Genomic DNA, 25,815 nt, shown 5'->3' on the forward strand with positions numbered 1-25,815 from the left:
CTTGGTTGTTGATTTAGATCTTGTTGAAGGAGATTCTAGTACTTGTTACTCTCTCTCCTTCCCCAAGCTCTTCCTCTCCAATCCCAATCTCTCTCCGGGAATTCTACCGCGTGTCTCTTCCACGGAGATTCTATTGGCGTGGTCCATCGAGCCACGGAGGTAAGCATCGGGTGTATCGGGTTGGTGTGCGTGCGTGAGTCTCGGGGTCCTCGTGTTCATCGCCGTGTTCTTCGTGTTCCTCGCGTTTTCCCATCTCCCCCTTTGGTTTCGACGTCAATCCGCAAGATCGGGCCACACACGGGGCCTTAGACCTCATCACAAATCACATTTAACATACAACTATCAAAACTTTCAGGCAGCAGTGCGTAAATTAAGCATTACACGTACTTATACTATAAGTCCACTTGCCTAAGAGAAAATATCCTTATCTACAAAGGTTCCAATCTTACAAAGAAGTGATAGCACCTCCTTCCTTACCTCCAGAATGGTTTGCACAAAGCAAAACAAAATTAACATTCTGTTTGGCTGGTGACAAGAAACAGATAGAAGATATTCAAAATGGTTGCATCATATTCAATTCAACTCCCGAAAAGTAATAACATAAAATGATCCTTTACATGGCATGACTTCGGAGGTAAGTGAGCTTAACAAAAAAAATTAAGATACGACAGACCAGCACACTATGAACCAGAGAATTGGATTGGAAAATGGTTTCTCCATTACCTCTTAATTGTTACTTGGACATTGGTGATTGCTACAAACTGTTGTACAAATCTGATGAACTGTGTAATTTTACAACCACGGCCTAACTTAGTAAAGCTTAAGTATTACAGCTACAGCACCATCACCAATGAAACCAGCATAATAGGGTATTGTTCACAACACGCTGACAAAATTCACTTCAAAGTTTTTTATCAGATTGTTCGCCGGCACTTTTCAAGTCATCTAGCTTAAGTCTTGGGTCTTTTTGTGCTAGATCCCTCATTCTCTAGAGACTTCAACTTGTTTTTTATAGCAGATATCTTTGCAGCACGATCAGTTTGTGCGGATTTGCTTCCTGAGCTGCCAGCCAATTTTTTGTCTTTCAGCGCTCTCTCTGAATTACCAGAGTCTAGGAAGCACTTGTCACTTGCCAGGTGAACCGCCACAGGACGTCCACGGACTAACTTTCCATTCATCTTTTCCTTTGCCAACTGAGCTTCCTGCATGCTCACTTCAGATTGCAAAGGTGAGAATTACAAGGACCCATCAATACTTGCAACAAGTAATGGATATCACTCGTACCTCTTTGGTAGTGTACTGAACAAAGGCATAACCACGGGGCTCGCCCCGCTTCGGGCCACGTGTGTGCAATAGGAAGTCCTCAGCTACAATCTTGCCATATGGGGAGAACATCTTGATAACGTCAGACCTAGAGAATCGCACTAATGTTGGATTACACATTACACCAGACTGACTTTGGAAGGAAAATGCAACTAAAATACACAAATAATAACTCACTCTGATATCCTAAAATCCAGATTGCCCACATAGAGCCTACTAGCCGACTTCTCGTTGTCAAGACCCTTCGGATCCTGCAAACTAAGCTGGTTACAAACCATGCTGCAGAATCACCTGTCGCTCCTTTCTAACCAACTTACCATTGCCACTTGAAGAAGAAATCCGTGTGTACTCAATTCAGCGCCAATTTCAGAAAATGAATCGTCTGCTGCAGAGAGCAAAGAGGACATCCAATCAGATGTGCGAATTCGGCCAATTTGCCACAGCGGTTTGTACTCTTGAAACTGATTCTCTACAACAGAGCACCGCAACCATCATATGCGTACCCAGAGATCGTTATCACCTAAATGATTAGCAGGTCGCAAATACTAACATCGAACTAGCACTATCAGAGCGTACGCAAAGCCCGTCCCCGTGAGTTCCAGATCTATCTGCAGAGACAGCGCGAGAACCGGGGACGGAAAAATATGCAATAGCCCCGCAAAACCAAGAGAGCTTACCGGGAGGGCGAAGCGGTGAGAGCGCGGACGGATCGCTGTTGCTCCGGCGAAAAAATCCGCCGGCGGCCGTAGGTGGGTTGCGGCGGCGCGGAACAGTTTATCAGAACGGAACGGAGTTGTATAGCAACGGGGAATGATCGGGACCCCTAATACATCGCTCGCTAGCCCGCGTGCGTCCCTTGTTGCCCTGCTGGGCCGGCCCAGTTAAGGGCTTCTCTGTAGTTTTTTTTCTTTTTCTACAGTATTATTTTTGAATAAATTTCCAGATTTGAAAAATGTACAGATTTTAAAATGTTTAGTTTAAAATATGATCAAAATAAAAAATATTCTACTAAGTTGAAACTATTAAAATTGAAAATTGTATAACATTGAAAATTGTTCACGGTTTAGAAATATTCTCAGTTTATGATCAGATTTGAAAACTATTTGAATTCAAAAATTATTCAAATAAAAAAATTCAACAAAAAATAAAAAAGAATTGTTTTTTAAAATACCCAAAGAAAATCAAGGGAAACCGACAGAACCAGAGAAAAAAATCCAACCAAAACCTTCTAGAAAGTTCCCCCAACCAGAAAAAATTGAACGCATTCGCTCCGTTGAACGATGATAGGCTGCAGCCCAAATGGCCCCGATAGCGGGCGGGACGTATGCCCTCCCGCTAACGGGCAATGTATAGGGTTTGCCAGAATGATCGACGACTTGGAGCTAGGTCGTTTGTGGCTCTATGCCAACCATTTTTTCCTTGGAGCGTCTATCCGCTTTTGCTCAATGGCCCTTTTTTGTCTCTTATTTTTTATTTATTTCACGCATAGCACAACACTTTTTTATAAAATAAATATATTAATATCGAACTGTTACCAATTACATCCAATCTCTGCGACAACATAATGTAAAAACTGGTCCAATAGTTAAGGTAGCACACAACCAAAAGGGGAAAAAAACCAGAACGATGCAGCACGACACCGCTGCAAAGTACCAATCGTCTAGCTCGGAGTCATCATGAACATAGTTTTCATGTGGAAATCGCCACACACCGAAACCATGTGCACACACGAACAATGAAGTGTCAACTTCTCTCCATCTTATTTGAATACTCCCTAGAACAATGAAGTGAACTGGAGGTGTCATGGTCGATCCTACCCAAGATACCGACATTACGCGGTGATGGTCACCAACACATGCCCGGGCACGCAACCATCTATGGCGTTAGTGATGCATCTAAGGGTGTGTTTGGATTGCTACCAAACCATACGCTACCAAATTTTTGGTCATCACCAAAAGATTGGTTCTTGTTTGGATAGTTGCCAACTTTTTGGCTTGCCAGTGCTCCACTACCACATCAACAACATCGATGACTTGCCGCGCCCAAGGCAGGGATACCCTGGCCAGGGAAGCAACCACGGCGAATACCATGGTCAGGGCAGCAGCGGGGACGCCGGCGGCCAGTAGCAGCCAAACAATGGCGGTGGCATCGATGATGAAGATTACACAATTTTCTACCACCGCCACGGATGGTAGAGCTGCTACCGCCGCTGCTTATGTTTATGTTTTATGTTTTTTTCAAATATGTCAAAATTCGGTTATATATGAACTACCTTCATCTAATTTCGCGCTAATTCCCCCTCATAAATAAATTTAATCTTGATTCTGCCACTTGCGCCAAGACACGATGAGTCACCTAATAACTATAACTACTATATTAAAAGGGAACAAACATCTTTTTTACCATAATTTTAGGGCCTCCTTTAAATTACTATGGTGATGACACGTGTTCCTTTTATATGTTTGATTCCCGCAAGGGTTCTTCTGTGTGTAGTTCCGTGTTACGTAGCAGTTTTCACCCAAGTGTTTTCCTTTAGCTATAGGCTCTCCTGGTACGTTGATTGGGTGCACGTAGCTGAATGATCGGTGGTGGGCATGGTAGTCACTATCTGTCGGTTCTGCGGATTTGGTCAAAGCGGTGCCACCCGTCCCTCTCCCGGGAGGTTTTAGCATATAACACCAGATGTTAGTGATCCTTTTGCACAGAACCACAACATTAGCTTTTTGTTGCAAAAAACACCAACATTTGGATTAATTATTTGCACAGAACACAAAATATGTAATTAGCTTGTTCGGCAAATAATTAGCTCGCCTGACCTTGTTAGGACATACGTGGCAACCATTGTGGTCGAACGAACCAATTCGACAAACAGAGCCTCGTTCCAGTGGTAGATTGCAGCGGCGATGGTAGCTGCATGCCGACGACTAGGAGCAGAGAAAGGTGACAAAGCTGAATTACGGTGAACTACGGCATGGCAATGGACGGAGACCACAGACTGGCTGAATAGATCAAGTGGACGAGGACAAGGGGCTGGCCAATATAGAGGAGAGTGCCAAGTCTGGCCATCGATTGACTCTCAGTGATTCGTGTGTTTTTGTGTGTTGTGTACGTCAAATGCTTGTACGGGGTGCGGTGTTTCCCTCCGACTCCTTTGCATTGGTTGCAAACAAGGCTTAAAATAGTGCGCATGTCCAGTAGACTCGTGGTCTCGAGTCCCAGCAAAGTACATTACCCTCATCAAGGACATGTACGATATTGTTGTGACAAGTGTTCGGACAACAGATGGCGATACCGATGACTTCCCGATTAAAATACGACTACACCAGGGGTCAGCTTTGAGCCTTATCTATTTGATTTGGTTACGAGATCTTATGGGTTTCACCTCTAGCCTACCCCAACTTGTTTGGGAATAAAGACTTTGTTGTTGTTGTTGTTGTGCAGTAGACTCGTGGTGGCAGAGGAGGCTCGCTCACCTCGCGCAGAGGATGGAGATGGAGGAGACTGGCTGGGCGACGCAAGCGCAGCGGAGCTGCACCTAGATGTGTCGTCTCACGGCTCGGCTCGCAGTTAGGTTGGGAGCGCACCTCAGGTGGGGTGGTAGAGACCTGTGCGGTTCCTCGCCGGCAAGTAGCCGAGGCTGGCTAGGGCCAGGTGCAGCAGGGGTCACGTAGGTGACCGAGGCGGAAGAGCTATGCTAGTAGGCGACAGGGCTGGATGTGAATGGCAGAGGCGGCGGGGCTGGATGGTAAGTCATACCACGTCTGCTGTCAGTAGGCTCAACGATCTAATTATTCATTAAAATAGCTAACTATGGGTGTTTGTGCTCCATGCAAATAATTAACTCAAACATTGGTGTTCCTTGCAACAAAAAGTTTGGGTTGTGGTTTGGTGAAAAAGGGCACCAACAAGTGGTGTTACATGCTAAAACCTCCTCTCCCGGTACATCCCTCTTTTTCCCCAATCTCCCCACCATTTTTTTTCCATTGCTCCATGTTCACATGCCTGCAATTTTAGGATTTGAGTGAAAGTCGCCGTCAGCAAGTCGGCCGGCCATGCTCAACTCCGGCATGGCCGCGGCTCCCTCTCCCTACTCAACCTCAGCCTTCCGACGAACGGCCGACCCATTGCCTCGCTGTGCATCCGGCCGGCGCAGCTCCTCGAATACGAGCGCGCCTTGCTCCAGCCGACGGCCTCTGCTCACTCCTCGCCGGTCGGAGCCTCAAAAGCACGTCGCTTAGCCCCGTCTCCACCTGTCTGATGTTGCCTGCTCGCGGGTGCAGCGCCGCCGTCTCCGTCTTGCAACGCATCTCCTCTTGCTGGGTCGTACGTTGAGGTCGAAACTGGCCTCCATAAGAGCATGTCTAATGGAACCCTTAAACCCTTATAGCTATAAGGGTCGAGAATTGGCAAAATTGGAGGGGTTGGAGGTGTGAAAAACAGGAGGCATTTAGTGGAACTCTTAAACCCGTAAAAAACGGTTACTTGTACAGGTTGTGGTAGGGGTTGGCCCCTCCAACCCTTAAATGTACAGGTCGGAGCACGGGTTGGGGCCTCGACCTCTAATTTTTTTTACAGATTTAGGGGTTTAGGGGTTCCACTAAATGACATTTGAACCCTTAAATCCGTAAAAAAACGGTTGTATACAGATTTAAGTTCCATTAGACATGCTCTAATCACTTGGCTCTGAGGACGCCGTAGAGAGGCGCAGCTCAAGACTCCTCGCCAGCAGCCAGCGGCTTCAAGTGCTGGGTTTTCTCCGCAGCGGCAGGGCAGGACGAGGTACACATGCCCTCTAGGACGGAAGCGGCGGCCGTCCGGCATTTGTCGGCTACACCGACAACCTCGGAGTCAATCGCGTTTTCGACCGGTCCTTGCCATCAACGCTCTGCCATCCTCACAATCGAGCAGGTTGACAACGGACGAGGCTCTGCTTTTCTCTCTATTTGCAAACTGGTTTTGTCTTGCTGATTATTGATTGATATTTGTAGGCATGTTGCTGATTGATTCCATGGCAAATCTGCGTGCCTCTGGTCATCAGCAGGTTGCGTCTTCCTCTACTTCTGTCGTTGAGTCGTTCCATGTCCACTTGGAAGACAACGGCGTGCTGTTTCCTTTTCTTGCCTATGTAGTACTCCTCCCTACTTCTCAAATTAAAATTCAGGCATGTCAATTTCTCACTATGGTTACAGCAAGAATTGCCTGTATATTTGGCCAATTTACGGTGCACCAAAGTTGGGGAGCTTACAAGCATTTGTATTGTTTTGCTGTCATACTTGAAGCTCCATTTCAGATTATTGATCTTTGCATATCAGTTATGTGTTTATAATATTGCACCAGAACCATAGAAGCATTTTTCTCTCATTCTTTGGTTATCTATTTTCTCTTCAAATTCTAGACCTCCAGCTCAGATCATGATCCTTGCATGTATTTCTTTCATAACTTCTCAAATGGGTTAATCTTGCAATGAAGAAACACATGCTTAAGAAATATGGGAGGGAATGTCACAGGTATGGTGAGTCAGCAGATGATTCCGTGTATCATTTCAAAGCAACGATGAATATGATTAGCTCTTTCTATCTAAAAGAGATAATTAGGTTCATGTTTGTACACACACATTGATACAAATATCACAATAGTTAGCATCTTCTTTTGTTGTATTGATGTCTTTGGTCACTAATTTGACTTAACTACTCAGCATGGTCTACATCTTAGCAGGTTACAGATTAGCCACTAGACGCAGTATTGACGGTTCAACATGCTTCGTAAAATCTGCTTGCCAGTGCAACCTAATGCATAATCCATTAGTTTCGACCCTGGACTGCATAGTATTGCTGCTCCTCAGAGTGGATTCATGGATTCAGAGAAAACGAATTTTCCTATGATTGATGGTCTTCTCTGAACATACATTTGCATTGGCGCCTGCAATGCTTCAAACATTTGCATTGCAGTAAACCAAGAAATTTTGGCACCATTCAGAATTTAGGTTTACCTTTTAGAGTTCTCCTAGATACCACTTTCAGTTCTCACCCCTGAATTCTAGATGAATAGAACTCTATCAATATTTCTTGCCGTAGATTTTTTCAATAGACTATTAAAGAGTGAAGCATGTTTGCACACCACGAATTCGAGTAACAAAGGTAATTCATTTGTTGAACATCTAAAATTATAATAATGCTTGACTTTATGGTGTGTTAGCAATTTCCCCAGTTTGGATATATCCTTATGATATGTGTTCAATGAAATTGCAAATTTAATATTTCTTGCCGTAGATTTTTTCTATAGACTGTTAAAGAGTGAAGCATGTTTGCACACCACGAATTCGAGTAACAAAGGTAATTCATTTGTTGAACATCTAGAATTATAATAATGCTTGACTTTACGGTGTGTTAGCAATTTCCCCAGTTTGGGTATATCCTTATGATATGTGTTCAGTGAAATTGCAAATTTTAAGATGGTTCAATTGTGCTAAGATGATACAGATCCTTTTAGTTTGGATATGAACCTATGTTTAGTTCATTAGCTTCATTCCAGAGTGCAAAAACTGCTACACACTAAAGCTTAATCATCATGCTATTAGTCTCTCCATCTACTTTATATCTGTTGAGGCTGGACTATGTAAGTTAATGGAGATTCTACTCTTGCAGTCTTGCTGCTGATCTTGATCTAATAAATAAAGTAAAAAATGGGTAATCATATTGTCGTTTTGTCTATCACTAATAACCCACCTTTTTCTCCACCATGTTATACATGGCAGATATATCAAAGTACCGAAGGACTTGGGTTATTCAGTGACACGCCTTCATGTGTGGCCACTCTCTTTTGCTACCCACACAGATGCTCTGCTCTGCATCGCAAGCAGCCAGGGGGCAACATTTTAATCACAGCAAAAAAAGAGTATATTAATCATACAAATTTACCAGCAATGTGATTGTTTGCCTACAAGCTCATCATTCTTTTTTGTGACCTCGGGTTTTGAGTAGAGGACAGGACAAGGTCCACACGGATATGATTACCATGTTGGATTGAAGAGCATTAGGGGTGAATAGTTAAGATGCCATAAATCTGTTGATTACAAGTAGGCTCAGTCCGCATCTCCGACGTCATCTGCTCCAACAATACTCCTTGATTTGCATCAGGTATTCAGGTGTTGTGCTTCGTCCATGCTATTTCCTTACCCCGGTTCTAATTTCTCCTTAAATAATACTGCTCAAGTGCGGCAAATCCGCTTGGGCCGGCTCAAGTGGGCAGCCCGTAGAGGAATGAGGTAGACTTGCGCAATGGAATCATCATGCTGGCTCGACGAATTACAGTTCGTTCACTCAGCTACACCCTCACAGGAGAAAAAGCCAGGTAAATTTTGTTTCTTGCGTTGTTGCTGTCTCTATTTCATCTCTTCAACAAGTTTAGTAATAAGCATAACGGCCCTATTGTTCCGATGGAGAGAAGAACCTATAATTAGCTTTTCGGGAAATTTCCAAACGAACAAGCTTCTTTCTTGCTGTATAGGAGCACGAATTTTTGCCCCAATTGTTAATTTGTAGATTCTGAATCAAATGTTGTATGGTATTCCATAAGCGAGGAGTTTAGTTGAATTTTGTGACAGATATTTTTGGTTTAGGGGTTGTACTTATTTATAAACATGAGACCGACTCATGGCAGGATGAATAAGTAGAGTGCACTACAAAGCATGAACTGGAGATTTCATATGTATGGTGCCTCGGTAGTATTTGTTTCTACAAATTTACGGAAGAGTACACTATAATTTATGTCAGGCTTATATGAATCTGATATCTAATGCAGTAGTATGTCATTCATTTTGGTAACACTAAAAAATGATAAATGTGACCAAATCTGTGGTCAATCCACGTCCTCCTTATGTAAGATATTTTTTGTTATCTGAAAGTATTTCATTTTTTATGCATACATATAAAAAAGAAACAGTAAGATCATATATATGTGCTTGATCTACTAATATATACATCTTAGAATATGGCAGATACAGTAGAACTGTTAGTACTACTAAAGTGCTTGAAGCATTAGGAGCAGTAAACACTTGTGTTTGAATGGGAACTAGACGATCGGTTCAGCAGAAAGTTTTCTGGTAGCCTATATGCCTACTGGCAACGACTTATGGCATACCTACATTTTGTATGTAGCAATTATGGTATGCTTCCAATTTTATGTAATTTCAAATCTTCCAATTGACAGTCAGTCTAAGTATCCATTATGATGGAAAATGCATCTGATGTTGCAGACTTAGCTGGAGTATAAACTTGTGTAAGTTAGGCATCGATTTTTCTCTACATGGCTCAGTGTTCATGTTACCATAGAAACATGATAAATTTTGGGAAATATGAGTATACAACATCCACTTTTCTTGAGGACAGGCACCGATCGATGCACAAAGCAAAAGTACAGTACTGTAACTTTTGGTTTGCCGGAATAAAAGAGTGCACTAAGCACCACGTGTCGATGTTACCAGATAGGTTTTTCCTGAGTTAATTATCTTTTCTTGGATTAATATATTCTTTTTCAAATATATTTAGCTTCTGCCGGCGATAGCTTGCACATACATTACCTCTCTCACTTATGTGACTTGCACATACAATATATTTTGTCTCTTGGCTGTGAGACCAACCTGTGCAATCTGTCATGATTAATATGAGTGATTAATGGGAAAATATTTCTGTGTAGGGTGGTTTAAGACATGCATCAGATAATGTTTCTCAGTGAGGTCTGTTGCTGTGATTTTTATCTAGATTCAGGATTTTGTCCAAGATTGCTTCTGAAATCAACTAAATGCAACAACATTTGTCTTCCTTCTGAAAATCATTTGTAAGTTTTGAAGTGTTGCTGTGTACATATTTGTTGAGGAGACTGGCAAGGACAACAGGCCGAGAATAGGAGTTTTTCAGGTGTTGATTGTATGCTGGAGAAGGCACGGGAGGGAACAGTGACATAAGCATTGGTGCTGCAACAACGAGTGTTGTTGTGGTCATTATGTGGTCAATGACATCGAGCCACAAAGAGCTCATTTCCTTTGGCTCCAGTTTATGTATGTTGATTCTTGTATTAATAATTTGTGTTAGGAAGAGTGTCTTGTGATGTTACTTAAACCTATTATGATTTTGGGTGTGTACCTGAAGGAACTGCACGAATATGGTTTTAGGCTTTCAGATTTGGACTTAGAGTAGGACTTGCATTGATTTTCTACTGTAGTGATTGCTATAATGGGATATCACAAATAACCGAAATCACTATCACTCAGCCACACATGACGCGGCGTCGCGCCCTTCTTTGCTAGTACATGGAAAGAAAGAACTCAAAGCCAGCTGCTGCATCGGCCAAAAGACGTGTTTTTCTTTTTCTTTTTGCCCCATTCTTAGTTTGACCGTGAGGGGGAATGAACAAGATGCTTATTTGTTCGGGCTGCCCTAGCTAGCGCTCGAGCGCTAGGGAGGGATTAAGCGATCGGTTTCCAACCAAAAAAAATTCCATTTTTGGCAAATTTTGGATTGTAGTGGAGGCTATTAAGGGAAAGTTCGCATGCATGTTGAAACAGACGAATCTGCCGATGTAAGCGGAATCTTTTCCAAATTTCAAAACTCAAAACGTTTTATCTCACAAACGACAACTCCGATTTAAGATCTGTTTTCACCAATAAATCCGTCTCGACGAGGTCTTCAAAACTAGCACCCATGTTGATATATTTCGAGAAACTTTTTTCGACTAAAAGTTATCAACCCTCTCCTATTCGAATAATCAACCCCTCCGTACTTGAGTGATCAACGGTAAATGTATAAAATTATCAACCCAGTGCGAAGCTATTGAGGAAAGTTACGCATGCATGTACACAAAAGACGAATTTGCTCGATGTCGTCGGAATCTTTTCCAAATTTGAAAATTCAAAACGTTTTAACTTTCAAACGACAACTCCAAATTAAGATCCGCTTTCACCAATAAATCCGTCTCGACGAGATCTTCAAAACTAGCACCCATGTTGATATGTTTCGAGAAACTTTTTTCCGGCTAAAAGTTATCAACCCTCTCCTATTCGAATAATCAACCCCTCAGTACTTGAGTGATCAACGGTAAATGTATAAAATTATCAACCTGGTGCAGGGTATTGAGGGAAAGTTCTGCATGCATGTAGAAACAGACGATTCTGCTGATGTCAGCGGAATCTTTTCCAAATTTCAAAATTCAAAACGTTTTAACTTTCAAACGACAACTCCAAATTAAGATCCGCTTTCACCAATAAATCCGTCTCGACGAGATCTTCAAAACTAGCACCTATGTTGATATGTTTCGAGAAACTTTTTTTCTGGCTAAAAGTTATCAACCCGCTCCTATTCGAATAATCAACCCCTCCGTACTTAAGTGATCAACGGTAAATGTATAAAATTATCAACCTGGTGCAGGGTATTGAGGGAAAGTTACGCATGCATGCACAAATAGACAAATCTGCTGATGTCGGTGGAATCTTTTCCAAATTTCAAAATTCAAAACGTTTTAACTTTCAAACGACAACTCCAAATTAAGATCCGCTTTCACCAATAAATCCGTCTCGACGAGATCTTCAAAACTAGCACCCATGTTGATATGTTTCGAGAAACTTTTTTCTGGCTAAAAGTTATCAACCCTCTCCTATTCGAATAATCAACCCCTCCGTACTTGAGTGATCAATGGTAAATGTATAAAATTATCAACCCGAAAGTTAATTTTATTTTAAACATTTTACCGAATATTTTTTAGTTTAGAAGCGATCAACCCGGTGTCCTGTTATTTATCAATGGTAAATATAAATAACTACCAACCCTAAAAATCTAACTTCATTTCGAATATTTTGGCGACTCTTTTTAGTTTACAAGTTATCAACCCGGTGCTCCGTTATTTATCAATGGTAATTATAAAATAACTACCAATCCTAAAAAGTATTTCATTTAGAATATTTTAGCGAATATTTTATTTTATTTTACAAGCTATCAACTCTGGTGCCTCGTTATTTATCAACTGTAAAAATAAATAAATAATAACCCTAAAAAGTATTTCATTTAGAATATTTTAGCGACTCTCTTTTAGTTTACAAGCTATCAACCCGGTGACCCGCTATTTATCAATGGTAAAATATAAATAAATATCAACCCTAAAAATTTAATTTAATTTAAAAAATGTAGCAGCTCTTTTTTTGTTTACAAGTTATCAACCCGGTGCCCCGTTATTTATCAACGGTAAATATAAATACCTAGCAACCCTAAAAAGTAAATTTCATTTAGAATATTTTAACAACTTTTGTTAGCTTACAACTTAAAACAGTACTTAATTTGAGTAGCAAGTGGTAGTTCATTTGAGTTGCAAGTGGATCTTCCCACCCGTTATTTTCCCCCTTAAAAACCACTGACCCGAAAAAGGGAATTGCAAAAGGACCCCATTAAATATGAATTACCGTATGAAAATAAAGCCCAAAAGGGAATTGCAAAAAGGGAATTGCAAAAAGAGAATTGAGAGCTCGCCTCGTGTCTGAAGAAAAAGAGTGATATGCTATGTGTATGCATGCAACAGCTTATGAAAGTGTGAACGCTCATTAAATGCAAATCCATGAGATGATCTGTGCATGTGCATGCATGCAGTGTGAACGCTCTTGGCTACATGCAACTTGCAAAGTAGTAATAGAAGCTGTTAGTGTGAATACATGTGAACGCAATTAAAATACTAAGTGATAAAAAGGGAATTGACTCGCTTCGCGAGCGCTTCCGCGCCATGGAAAGTGATTGCTCAAGCGCTCGATTGCCAGGGAGGGGATTCGTATTTGTTCACTGTCTTCTCTTTAGCTCCACTTCATTAACATAACTTTCCTTTTGCTTGCACATGCCGCCGTTACTTGATCACAGTATAGTTGGGGCGTACAAAGGATGTGCAAGATGCTTGTTTGTTGCCTAATAAATGCATCCGACAATTTTTCGTTTCCAGCCGTGCGCCGCAAAGGTCCTTTTCGTCCGGCGCGGTCTAATACGGTGTCTGGCACCCTGAGCTCGTCCCCGATTCACACGGAACGCTTTGGGCACGCCGGACACAACGAAAAGCAAGGCGAGGAGACGCGGATCCGACGCGTCAACGGCACATTCAAGTTTAACCTAACCGTCGCCTACCTCGCGACGGAATTATTGGCGCGCAGCGACGGTGCAGTATCCGCAGATGCGCAACGATGTGTCTCGTCGCGCCAAGCTCTCCGTGCCAGCGTTAATGAGCGCCACAGCTCTCCCGTCTCCCTCCGGCCTATAAAAAGGAGCGCTCTCGCATCGTCCCTCACACATAAACCCTAGCGCATCTCTCCCCAACTCAAGCCACCACCATGTCAAAAGCCGATGGACATGGCTGGTAGAGGCAGAGGCCAAGGTCACGGTTGTGCTGGAGCACCAAGAGATGGACGGTCGCCATCGCCGACGACGTCGTCGTCTTCATCGTCGTATCTGCAGTAAGAGCACCAAGTGTTGTTCGAGTTCATCGTCATCCTCAATGGCGACCCACTCGGCATCGAGATGCTGCCGGGCAAGTTCGGTAGTTTGTCGCCGGCAACGAGTCGACCATGCTGCATCTGCGGGAGGCTGGCTGCGGATGCTGCCGGTGGCCGGTGGACATGCTCTTCGACATGCGCGGCAAGATGTACCTCCACACCGGCTGGTAGAAGTTCGCGCGCTACCACGACCTCCAAGCCGGTTGCGTGCTCACATTCTCGTACCTAGGCGAGGCGGATATGAGCGTGAAGGTGTTCGATGACACGTCCTACCACCGACACTACCACGGTGACGACGAAGAGGAGGACGATTGAACACGCCAAGTGTTCTTTCTTCGCAGCGAAAATAGTCACGGAGGGACGATTGAACACGCCAAGTGTTCTTTCTTCGCAGCGAAAATAGTCACGGAGGTTTCTGTATGTTCTCTTTGCAAAGAACCAACGGGGCTATATTACCAGCTGAATTTTCAAGTTTAGGTGACTAAGAGTGCCTGAGAGTGTTCTTTTTTAGCAGCGAACATATAAAAATCTGCGATGCCAACACTAGTTAGGTTTCCTTATTTTACAATGTTTTAACTATGTATTAGTTTGTGAAAACCATGTTCCAAACTATGTCTTAGTTTGTGGAAAACCATGTTCCCAATTATGTATTAATTTGTGTAATGCTCCTCCTTTTTATTAAAAAAAAACCAAAAAAAAGAAACAAAAAAAATATTTTAATGTGAAAACAACGTTCCCAAACGCAGCACAAAAAAATGCATCCCATGCATCCCCCAAACGCTTGATCCAGCGCCGTTTGGAGGTCGCTTCAGGGATGCGGCTGGACATGCTCTAAGTATTAAAACTGATCCTTGAAACTACATGTACCGCGTGTATGCATGACCGATATTGTTTCACTAAAACTACACACTACCCCTCAATCAAAACATATATCTTCCAAAACATCTTACAGAGTGTGGAGCACACCAGTAGGGTCGATAGCATCTACTGTGATGACGGTGAACAAATGGAAGGCGTTGTAATGGACCCATCTGACAGGGCCCTTCGCTGTGTGATTATCCAAAATTTTAATATGGAGCCCTTTGCTGTCGAATTTGTAACCAACACAGACGACCGCGTGGGGGGTGACTTTCTCATCCTCCTTGGGCCCTTGGTACGTGTTGTCATCGTCACAGAATTTGCTGTATGTCTTTTTATCGCCATAGGACATTCCTCCCACAACAGGACCTTCAGTGATCAGCACAGCCGCATCTTCGGCGCTCACCGTGCAGTATCGAGCGTCGTACCCTTTGAACGTTAGACGTATGTTCTTGTCGTCGGTCGGGAGCCCCTTGTTCAAGCAGATCGCCTCAAGAACTTCTTCAATGTATGCCCCAATGGTCTTGAACATGGGTTTGAGTTCCTCTTCTGCGCCAGCCTTGACCTTCAAGCCAAAGGAGCCCAGGCCATTGACCTTCTCATAAGCTATTCGGTGTAGCGCTTCTATACACATGATGCAGGCCGAGATAGCACAAGTATCTGCACAAGGATTAATCATCCTAGAATTACAGCAAACTGACTAGTTTTGCATTTCATTCTGCGAAACTAAAGCAGCTTACGATCCGACTGCCGAACAGGATTCCCCATTTTGCACAACCAGCTGTCGCACGTGCGGGCTCCTCGACCAGAGCTATCTCCCTCCCACGTATAGCCAATGCACTATCAGGAGACAGAAAGGAATCACTGTATCTGAGCCCTCCTCATTTAAATCTGTATATGTGATACAAGACTTTTGCCTATATAAGGGAAAATTCAGGTGGAGGTTTTTTTTCCCCTCCCACGGTAACTATAAAGAAAAAACTATACCTGAGCCTTGTGGAAGTTGCCTCGAGCAAGGATACGACGTGATGCGCTCTTTCCCTGGCACTAGGAATTCATAAATTACTCCCACACACTTCCTTCAAAACGCTTCTGAAAACTTGACATATATGCTCCATATAAACCACGGTTAATAGAAATCAGTGCAACAGTGTATGGCTAAAGAAATACCTAGCCTATATGCAGATAATGGTGAGTTCTCGCCAAAGCAAATTCTATGCACAATAACAAGAGGAAACAGAATTAGACTAAAACAATGCTCGACGTATGCTTGACGTATTATCGAAGTGAACCCATGAGTGTATCCCTAAAGAATACCTGTCCGATTATGATGGATGAAAGATGCATCATGAGGGCCAAGCACTCGCTGTCGACCACCTCAGTGTAACTGAGGACGGTCTGATGCTCATGAGCAAATTGTGCGGCGAGGGGGGGGGGGGGATCATGTCCATGGGAGTTATGAATAGATGGTAGACAGTTGGGCTTGGGAGACTATTGCTATCCGTATCTTTAAAGCATGTGTTTCTGTCTGTGTGTTACGGGAGAGAAGCTAGGGTGGAGTGTGGCCTGATGATATCGGAGCAAGGGAAGATGGTGGTCTTATATAGAGTTGGGGTGTGCTAGAGCCAAGTACCATCATGTCGAAGCTACATCACTGATAGCCACTGACTTGTTTCAACCATTGCCTACAAGCAACCAGCATGATTCCGCTAAAGTAATTGGCAAAGAAAAAAAACCAAGATCTGAATGAGTAAAAGTGCACTAGTGCAGATTTGATCAACACAGGACCGAGCTGAATCATACTACATATGTACACATGGTTGCACAGTGCACAACTGCGGTCTTATGCAAGGAAGTGTGATTATATCATATCCATGGTGCATGGCAAGTAACTAATAAGTCACTGTTAGAGATGGGCAAATCTCTCTCTATATATATATTGGCAATGCAAGTGGTAAATTAGCATGTCATGGTCCATTCCATCTGAACAATTAATTACTAGCAAACACCTACGGCCCAGTCACACATGATCCATTCAAGCGTCTCCCCCCATGAAAAATCCCTCTCTGATTCCGGGATGGATTCTTCTACCACGCACCAAAAATCGGCCGTACAACGCTGCCTCCTAAAAGCAAAGGGAGAATTGGTTATTTACCCAAAACTTCACCAGCCTTGGATCATCTACCCAAAGTTCATTGTACATTGGTAAAATAACCAGCAAGGACTTGAGAGTAAAAAACGAACTACATCAGGACCCTAATTAGAGCTAGCCACTAAACGTACTCCTAGATTGGATCAAAACCACTTCAGACGTACGTAAGGCTAAAAAAGTTCGCACCTGACGCTCTTGCTCTGCTCCATCCTCCATAAATATAATCTACAAGGACAATCTGACTAGCTATCTACCTAAAGAAATTGTTTAGCTAGATGCTCCTTCGAGCCGAGATCGATTGGACATTGATTAACTAGCATGGATTTTGGTGGGCACGGGTGCTTGTGCAAACTCAATGTTCTCACGAATTTAAAAGCTAGTTCTTCTGTGATGGCTGGCATGCCCGTCCGTTCTGATGATGAATGGAAAATAGATTGCGACATAAATTTAAAAATTGAACGACAGGATTGCATCAAAGAATAATATGTGCACTAAATATATATGACCAAACGAAGGTTTTCACCATGGATTGCATTCATAGGCATATATGTATAGAGAAATCTGTAGTAACAAGTTCACCAAAAACGAAAATAAATTAAGTTGGGAGAAGTGTACATCACAAAAATTTTTAAATATAGTCAAGTTCACACATCAGAAAACAATCGAAGAACAAGGAGTTCTAATTTATTCTCCTCTTCTTCCTAGGAGTAATCTTCTTGGCAGTTTGTGTCTTTGCTTTTGTTGGAGTTCTTGCTGGAGAGGTTGTGGACGGTAGCTGGGATCCCCCATCTCCGAAAAGAGCGGATTGGCTTCAAAAATCAGGAAGATGTCACAAATAATGCGAAGGCTACGTAAAATATGAGTTAGCAAATGCAATATATCACCTCCTTATAACACGTCCAGGGCTTATTGATGGCTGACCAGGGGTATGCATCCTCATAGGTGCAGAAGGACTATGTGCAGATTGGCTATAAAAGTGGGATAAGATGTCAGAAAATACATGCTTAAAATGAAATGATTTGGAAAAATATATTCACCTCCTTGTGAACGGCCTGGGACTCGCCGACGGCTGGGCAAGGACATCATCGGTCCTTATAGGTGTTGAGTTGTTACGTGCAGATTGGCTATTAAAATAGAAAATATGTCACAAGTTGTATGTACTAATAATTGAAAAAGTGATATGCAAAATATTAACCTCCTAGTGTTCGGTCTAGGACTCGTTGGTGTAGCAGGGTTTCCATTTTTACTTGTGCTTGCATGATCCCATGGTACTGTATTTTTCTTGCTTCTACTTTTCCTATCACAAGAAGCACATTGTAAGTTGAATGCACTTATAATTGTACATAGAAAAATCACAAATATTTGCATAATTGGAGCGTTGTACCTTTTCTTTGTTCCATTTAAAGGGCAACCAGCTTGCCTATGTCCTAACTGTTGATAGCACCCTCGTGTTGCACTTTTTTAGCCTTAATCCTCCACTTGCATCCTTCAGCTTTACAAATTCCCTCAAACCTTCCCGGTTCAGATCTTAGAGTTCCTATGTCAAACTCCCCCGTAATTGCATATTGTTTTACTGCCACTCTAAATACCTCCATGGAAGGGAAGGTGCTTCCTTCCTCCATAGTTGGGTTATCCATGTCATAATCCATGTTCTCCTCCTCAGATACATGATCATCAACTGGGATGGCTGCACCTTCAGTGTCAACATCTTCATAATTCGTGTTGCCTGCAACATCAATATTAGTGCCATCAACACTTATATCATTTAATGAAGTGGCTTCCATTGGTCGCTCATCCTCGTCCCTCAAACCAAGAAAAGCAAACAAATGATCCTCGGCAACGGGAACATAAAATCCAGCATCCTCTTCTTCTTCAATGACAAGACTTGACCAGTCCACAGTCCCAAAGCCTGTTGTCGATGCATTAGCATCACTGTCTTCAATATTGTCGTTAGCGTCTGACATGTCCTACGCAGCACAAAAGATTTTTTAAAATGAACGAATTAATGCATCTCCACTCTATGATATATGTGTCAAAAAAGGCGTGATATTTGAAGACTGACTGTCGTTTTCTATGCCGACAGTACATATGATCCTTATACATATTAATAAAAAGCAAAGTTCTGAATTAGATCTTTATTTATGTGCGTGTGGGCTGGGTTTTACATGCATGCATGAGCTACAGCTAATCACAAGCTAGCAAGTATATGGCTTTCATAAGGCTGCAATCAATATGAATCAGTTCATCAACTACCTCGAACTGAAGATACTAATCAAGTGCGCTGGTCCGGCCGTACAACAGCATTAGAAATAGGAGAAGGATAGGATGCAATCAGGGACATACAGGTTCACGGCGGCGGGACACTACAGTCAAGGCACACGGTGGCGGGATGTACAGGTGGGCAGCGACAACAGCGGTGATCACGAGCGGACGATGTTGTTGAAGGTGGACGGCGTCGGGACGGTTGCGAGACGTCGGCGGCCGAGGTGATCGGTCCGCCGCCGCGAACGACGCTGACTCGAGGCGCCCGTATGCGGTATGCTGAACTGCTGGGTTTCGATCTGTTTGATCCTATTCTTACGTGAATCGTGACCACTTCTAGTCAAGGTCCTTCTGTAATTGTTATTTTGGTTTAAAGTCCTTGCTGGGTTATTTACCAATGTACAATAAACTTTGGGTAGATGATCCAAGGCTGGTGAAGTTTTGGGTAAAATCGCGCCGTGTGAGTGTCTCACCTGCACGTCGGTGGTGAGGTACTCCTCGGCCTCCCGGATCTCGAGTCCACCTCCTCCAGCCCCCTTTTTGTTCCTCTTCTTCACCGCGGCCGACCCATTCGCTACCGCCGCCGCGCGAAGAGTAGCCACAAGCAGAGAGCGCCGAACCTGGGCCGCCCAAGGTCCGACGACTCCGCCGCTGGAGGCGGACGGTGCGTAGCGGAGGAGGGCGGTGGTGGCGGAGGAGGCAGAGGAGGCCATGGCGCTCTGGAGTAAAGGGAACGGGGGAGGGGATAAAGTGAGGAGGAAGAGAAGATGGGCCATTCCGGGGGGAAATGCATTTTTTTAAGGTAAGGGCATCTCCAGCGAGGCAACGCATTTCGGAAAAATGGTCGCGAGCGTGTGTTTGTGTCGCCCGCGGACATATTTTGTTCGCGCGTTCGTTTGCGTCTGGGTGTGTTTTCACCGGGGCGATCCATTTTTTGAATTGCAACATAGTTAAAAACTTTCAAAGTAGTACATATGAATGCATAAAAACTATACAAAGTAGATCTATAGGTCTATACTACTTGCTTCCTGACAGGTCGGCACCGTCGTTGCGTCGCTGCGTCGCCTGCTTCTCCGCCGCCTCCCGCGCGGCCGCTATGGCTCGGTGCGCTGCCGCGCCCTGGCTCAGTGCCTGCTCCAGCCTCGCGTTGGCGGCGTCGTCCTTGAGCGTCTCGAAAGACTCGACGATGGCCCTCTACTCCGCCGCCCTCTCCTCCGGCGTAGGCGCATCAGGATCATCGGAGCACCAAGATACCTCCGAGTCGGAGTCCTCTTCTGCAGCGGCGGCCGCCAGCCTGCGCTATTCCACCTCGGCGTCCAACGCCGCGTGGCCCGCCAGCTCCTCCTGTGCTTCCTTCTCCGCTTCAGGCAGGGCCGCGGCGTCCCTGACCGGGTGGAGGAGGTCGGTGCTGTCTTCGGAGTCGAACTCCTCGGAGGAGCTCGAGGCTGGGGGAGGTGGAGTAGGAGGTGAAGGTGGAGGTGGAAGCGCGGCAGCCTGGCCGCGTCCGGCGCTGCTCATGGCGGATCTTCTAGGGCTGAGCGGAAGCAGCGCTACGGCAGCGGCGGCTAGGGTTTTGTGGGGAGGAGATGAGATGCTCGCGCCCCTGTTTATATAGGTCGGAGGCAGGGCGACGGCCGCGCCACGCGTGGCATCGCCATTACTACGTGCGCAGAGGTAGGCGACGGCCGCGCGGCACGCGAGGCATCGCCATTAACGCGGCCGCAGACTGCCGACGCGATGCCTCAACGCCAGTACTGGCGGAGAAGACGCATCGACGCTGCATCACTGCCTCGTGGGCCAGACAAAACGTCCGCCAGACGCGAGCGGACACTTTCCGCGTCCGCCGAGCGTCTGCCAGAGACGCATCCCAGGCGCATATTTGGGCCAGGTTTGCGTCTGCGCGGACGGCCCGGTCACTTTGCGTCGCCCCGCCGGAGGTGGTGCCAGACGCATTTCCGGTCACGACGGACGAAAACGGTCGCTCAGCGACCATTTGCGTCGCGCCGCTGGAGATGCCCTAAAACTAGGAGCGCGTTTGGTTGCCCCTTGGTTCGCAGCAAATTTCGGGCGTTTGGTTCCCTGTACACACTCGCGTTCTTGCATAGCACGAGTTTTAAAGCACTTCTGGGACAGTCCCCGGAGGAACGCCCGGTTTGGCAGTTTTTCCAGGGCCAGGCCCTGGCGAGACGAAAATCGACAACGCCGTTCACGCGGGTGCTCCGCCTCGGCATGGCGGGAGAAGCCGAAATCCCAGCGGTGTTGCGCGGCAAAGGTAGGGGTAACCTCCCTCTTCGGTTACCCTCTCCATTAGCCCCCTCCCAAATTTTGCATTCCTCCAATTTTCGCACCGGCGGCGACCAAGATCTGGCAGCGCGCATCGACCTTTGGTCTCCAGCGCCGGACCAGGGTCCTCTTCTCCAGCCGCGGTGGAGTGTGCGCACATCTGTGGCAGCTTTCGGCCGTGTCCATCATCCGCCATGACGGAGGTAAGGGGAAACTCCTTTGCTCTACTGTAGTGTTCGATTCATGTTCGTACAACTGGTTGGGTTCGGTAAGACCGTTCGTAATGCATAGATCTTGTTTGAGTAGACCGACCAGCTCCACCTTGTGCATCGCGCCGCAGCACTCATCATTTGCGTACAAGCATGGATCCTGATGGTGCACAAGAGAGCAGTTAGGCATGCTGCTTATCTTCGTGTGACTTACAGACCTATGATACACCGAGATCAGGAGAGGATTGCGAACCTAAACAACATCTACAACTGCAACAACGTAGAGGCCATCCAGATGCTACGGATGAGAAGAGCCCCTTTCTATGCACTTGTGAAAACGTTCAGGGAAAGAGGACTGCTGACAGATAGCATCCACACCTCTGTCGAAGAACAAGTCGCAATGTTTCTTTATGTCATCGGTCATAACCAGAGGTTCAGAGTCATCCATAACACATTCAGGCGATCCACGGTGACAAGGGATTAACTTGTCAATGCCTACGGATTATAGGCTAGGGTTTAGTTAGAAGTAGAGGGCAAGTAGATCTCGAAGGTTTCAGCCGAAAAGTACTCGACGATTATGAAAACTAGGGTTTGTGAACAATGATTCGATGATCTCCTCGTCCCTCGACTCCCCCTTTATATAAGAGGTGGAACCGAGGGTTTCGTTTTGTACAAGTTACAGAGTCCGGGACGGTTTCTAACTCATCCCGCCAGATTACAAATAACACTTCCTATTACAATTCTACTTTCCTTAATATATCTTGGGCTCTCGAACCTTCTTATTCTTCGGGTAGTGGGCCTTTATTAAACCCCGGGTACTATCTTTGGCAGGCCCATTTGGGATGCCTATGTCAGTAGCCCCGAGATTTTGCTTGAATCGTAGAATCGGGGAAAATCTCCACTGCTTATTCTTATTCGACAATCTAAACTTTTCTATATTTCTTTATATAAATTTCTATATTGTACAGGGATATTGGTAATTGGGGCTAGTTCATCTGACGGATCAGGTACTAGTTAACTGCTCTAGTGGCAATCCGCAAAAACCTACTTCAAGATCACGTCCCTGGACATGATCTCGGGATACTGGTGCAAACTTCGACAGGTGCCGCTTAAGGTCTTACCATTCCGTCGAGTCCCAGTCAAATTTATCGAATACCTAACGCGTCCGTTAGGATTTTTCTTCGTATCTGTTGATACGGATAAAAGTAGCAGAGCGCAGTCTTCGGCGATGCCACGCCCGGCGAGAATGGATCCGGGGTCTTACCTTCGCAAACTTGCGGCATTCAGAAATTGATCGCAACATTGGCGTTCTGAGAATATATTGTCGAGTGCTTTTCCGGCTGTTGGAATGGCACATTTTATCGAGTCAAATATGACTTATACTAATCTCCCGATGGGAGTATATGCAGAGTTAATTATAACTCGGAATATACTCTCTTGCTTTTCTATCTTTCTTTCTTTTTCCTTTTTAAATTTCATCGGGCACGCGAACAGCGTTCCCGATGGGAGTAGCCCCCGAGGCTACAGCCAAGAACTTGTGCTTGGTTGTAGGCTCAACACTTTAGTCCACCATGTCGCTATATTGCCATTATTTCCCGATATTCTCTCTTTTCTTTCTTCTTTTTATATCTCGGGTGCGCGAACAGCGCTCCCGATGGGAGTAGCCCCCGAGGCTACAGCCAAGAACTTGTGCTGGGTTGTAGGCTCCCACAATTTCTATATTTGCCATAGTCGAAATTTTACTTTTATCGAAGTAGCCCCCGAGCATTTGGGCAAAAACTTGTTTCTGACCAAAGGCTCCCGAAGTATTCAAATAACTTCTCCTGTCGCCATTCTCCTTTTATTTTTCTTGTCGACATATTTTCCTTTGTCAAATTCTCTTCAGCTCTATTAATAGTCGAGATTTTACTGCCTTGTGGGTCCATTGTTCCCACCACGTTGACACGTCGTGCAAGTGGGGGACACACGTCCTCCGCTTTTCCTGGCGCACGTTCGGTAACGCATGTTCCATTCCATCTCCGTAAAAATACCTTTTTACCCTCTTATCTACTGGATCTATTTTCACCACACGATTTCTTCATCCGACGGTTCATTACTTCTCCCGAAGCCTATATAAACCTTTCTTCAACCTCCGTCCACTCCTTCGCTTGCGCCGCACATCTGCTCCCCTCTGCAAAAACTCCCCTGCGCCTAACTCTTTCTGATATTCCGCACGCACGATCATTGCTTTTCCAGTGCTGTTGATGCCACCGCGCACGCGACTCACCCGCCACAGCACTCCCGAATCCAAGATGGCCGCTGAGGATCTTGAGTGGGAGAGATCCAAAATCTCCAACCAAGATGTCAATATGCTGAAGAGGCTTGGCCTGATGAAGAAGGAAGACGCCATCCGCTTTCCCGGCGAAGAAAGCTACCCCAACCCTCCAATGGAGTACCGGGTTAGTTTTGTTGATCATCTCATCCGCGGCCTTTCTACCCCAATCCACGATTTCCTCCGCGGTCTTCTCTTTGTCTATGGAATTCAGCTGCACCAGTCGACCCCCAATTCCATCCTTCATATTTCTATTTTTATCACGCTTTGCGAATGCTTCCTTGGAGTCGCTCCTAATTGGGCTCTTTGGAAACGCATTTTCTGCCTCCGCCGCAATGGCGCTCACAACGCCACCTACAACATAGGTGGTGTTGTTATCTGTGTCCGAACCGACGTCGATTATTTCGACGTCAAATTTCCTGACTCTGTCCAAGGATGGCGCAAAAGGTGGCTCTATATACACGAAGAAAGTGCCAATTCCGTGGAACACAACATAGTCCCTTTCGACGGAAACGCAAAAATTCAACGCCGCTACTCCTGGGATGCTGAAGCTTCCGAAGAAGAGAGAAAGGCGACAGAAGCTCTTATGTCTCGTATTCATCAGCTCCAAAATACTCGAGGCAAAGAGTTATCCGGTGTCCAAATCACTCGCCTACTTTCTTAGGATTAGAGTGCAGCCTCTTCGGGCTCGGAAAAATCCCCTTTGGACGTATTCCGGTGTCAATGACGCCAATAGGCTTTCCAATGATCTTTACGTGAAGGACTTGGAAAAGCTTATTCGAAGAATTACCTCGCTGAGCAAGAGGGATCCTATTCCTTCCTCTTGTCGCGTGGTGCCATACAGCTCCACCAATCCTCTCCCCGAGGTATTTTGTCTTCTCGAATTTTTATCTTGTTCCGAATTTTCCCTGCATCTCATTGTATTGATATCTCTCTAATTTTCCTTTTGCCGCTATTTTCCTGCAGAATCATCCTACTATGGCTTCCCTTCCTCCTCTTCCCGAGGATGGAGAAGTCGAAGAAAGGGGCATTATCACTGACGACAATCAAGAAGCTCCATCTTTTGTGAATGATCCCGTGGATTCTCGAAAATCGCGGGATCTTCCGAAGACACTACGTCGGTCCAATCTCCTCCTCCCGCCGTTTCTCCACGAGAGGAAAAGGAAGAGGAGTAATGCCGAAGATTCCGGCACATCCAAAGCCGAAGAAGTTGTTCCTTCTCATCCGAAGGCAGCTTATGATCCTTATATTGAATCCTCGTCGGCTCGTAAGTCACCTTGATTTCCCCTTATTTACGTAGTCGAAGTTTTTTCTTGTCTTGCTTTTTATGCTATTGATTCTTACTCGCAGTGATGACGAGGAAGAAGTACCAACTCGTGACGTGGCTCCTCGGACGAGCACGTCACACACTTTAGTTATTTCGGAGAAGCCCGTTGAAGGAGAAGAATCGTCGCCTCCTCAACAAAATGTGGACACATCTACTCCTCCTTCGAGCCCCCTTGTCCCTTCACCAAAAAGGGCAAGGGTTGAGATGATCATTGAGCCTCCCCCTCAATTGAGCAGCTCTTCGTCGCAGCTCTTGGATGATGTAAGTTTGTCGATATCTATATTTCCTCTATTTTTCTTTTTTAGGCCCTCACTTTTTTTAATGCCAATGTTTTCTTGTGCGTTCTTCTTCTTTGACAGCCCATGATCAAAGATCTTATCCGCATCGGATCCCAATTTATTGGGTACCGCGAGTATGCCAGCAGAACCGAAGGTAATAACCTTTATATTTGCCGTTCTTCCTGAATTTTGCTCCTTTTTGTTTGTCGCGATTTTTTGATCTTTCCTCCCCCTTTTTTATCTTGATAGAGAAACTTGCAGAGGCCAACAAGCGTGCCGACGCACTTGCTCACAAACT

At 44.9% G+C, this 25,815-nt stretch overlaps 1 protein-coding gene and 1 pseudogene across 2 annotated transcripts; both read right to left on the reverse strand.

The window, feature by feature from the left end:
• Positions 1-811: 811 nt before the first annotated feature.
• Positions 812-2,112, reverse strand: LOC124708903 (annotated as a pseudogene).
• Positions 2,113-14,753: 12,641 nt separating this feature from the next.
• LOC124706073 lies at positions 14,754-19,860 on the reverse strand. Of its 2 annotated transcripts, none has more exons than XM_047237731.1 (4): positions 19,583-19,860; positions 15,683-15,736; positions 15,436-15,535; positions 14,754-15,355 (listed from the first exon to the last, which is right to left on the reverse strand). In XM_047237731.1, exons 1-4 carry the CDS (start codon positions 19,820-19,822, stop codon positions 14,784-14,786), a joined length of 966 nt encoding a protein of 321 aa, XP_047093687.1. In that variant the 5' UTR covers positions 19,823-19,860; the 3' UTR covers positions 14,754-14,783. The 2 variants fall into 2 exon arrangements, with proteins under 2 accessions (XP_047093687.1, XP_047093686.1); XM_047237730.1 differs by having other exon boundaries at positions 15,683-15,742.
• Between the last annotated feature and the right edge of the window lie 5,955 nt (positions 19,861-25,815).

The sequence above is a fragment of the Lolium rigidum genome, chromosome 4, assembly GCF_022539505.1.
Source record: "Lolium rigidum isolate FL_2022 chromosome 4, APGP_CSIRO_Lrig_0.1, whole genome shotgun sequence".
NCBI classification, from domain to species: Eukaryota; Viridiplantae; Streptophyta; class Magnoliopsida; order Poales; family Poaceae; genus Lolium; species Lolium rigidum.

Coding starts and splice junctions, on each gene's coding strand:
- LOC124706073 (XM_047237730.1), bottom strand. CDS start 19,822: ATGGCCTCCTCTGCCTCCTCCGCCACCACCGCCCTCCTCCGCTACGCA. Junction 15,743..19,582: donor ACCTCACCACCGACGTGCAG/GTGAGACACTCA, acceptor ATGAATTCCTAG/TGCCAGGGAAAGAGCGCATC. Junction 15,536..15,682: donor GCAACTTCCACAAGGCTCAG/GTATAGTTTTTT, acceptor GTCTCCTGATAG/TGCATTGGCTATACGTGGGA.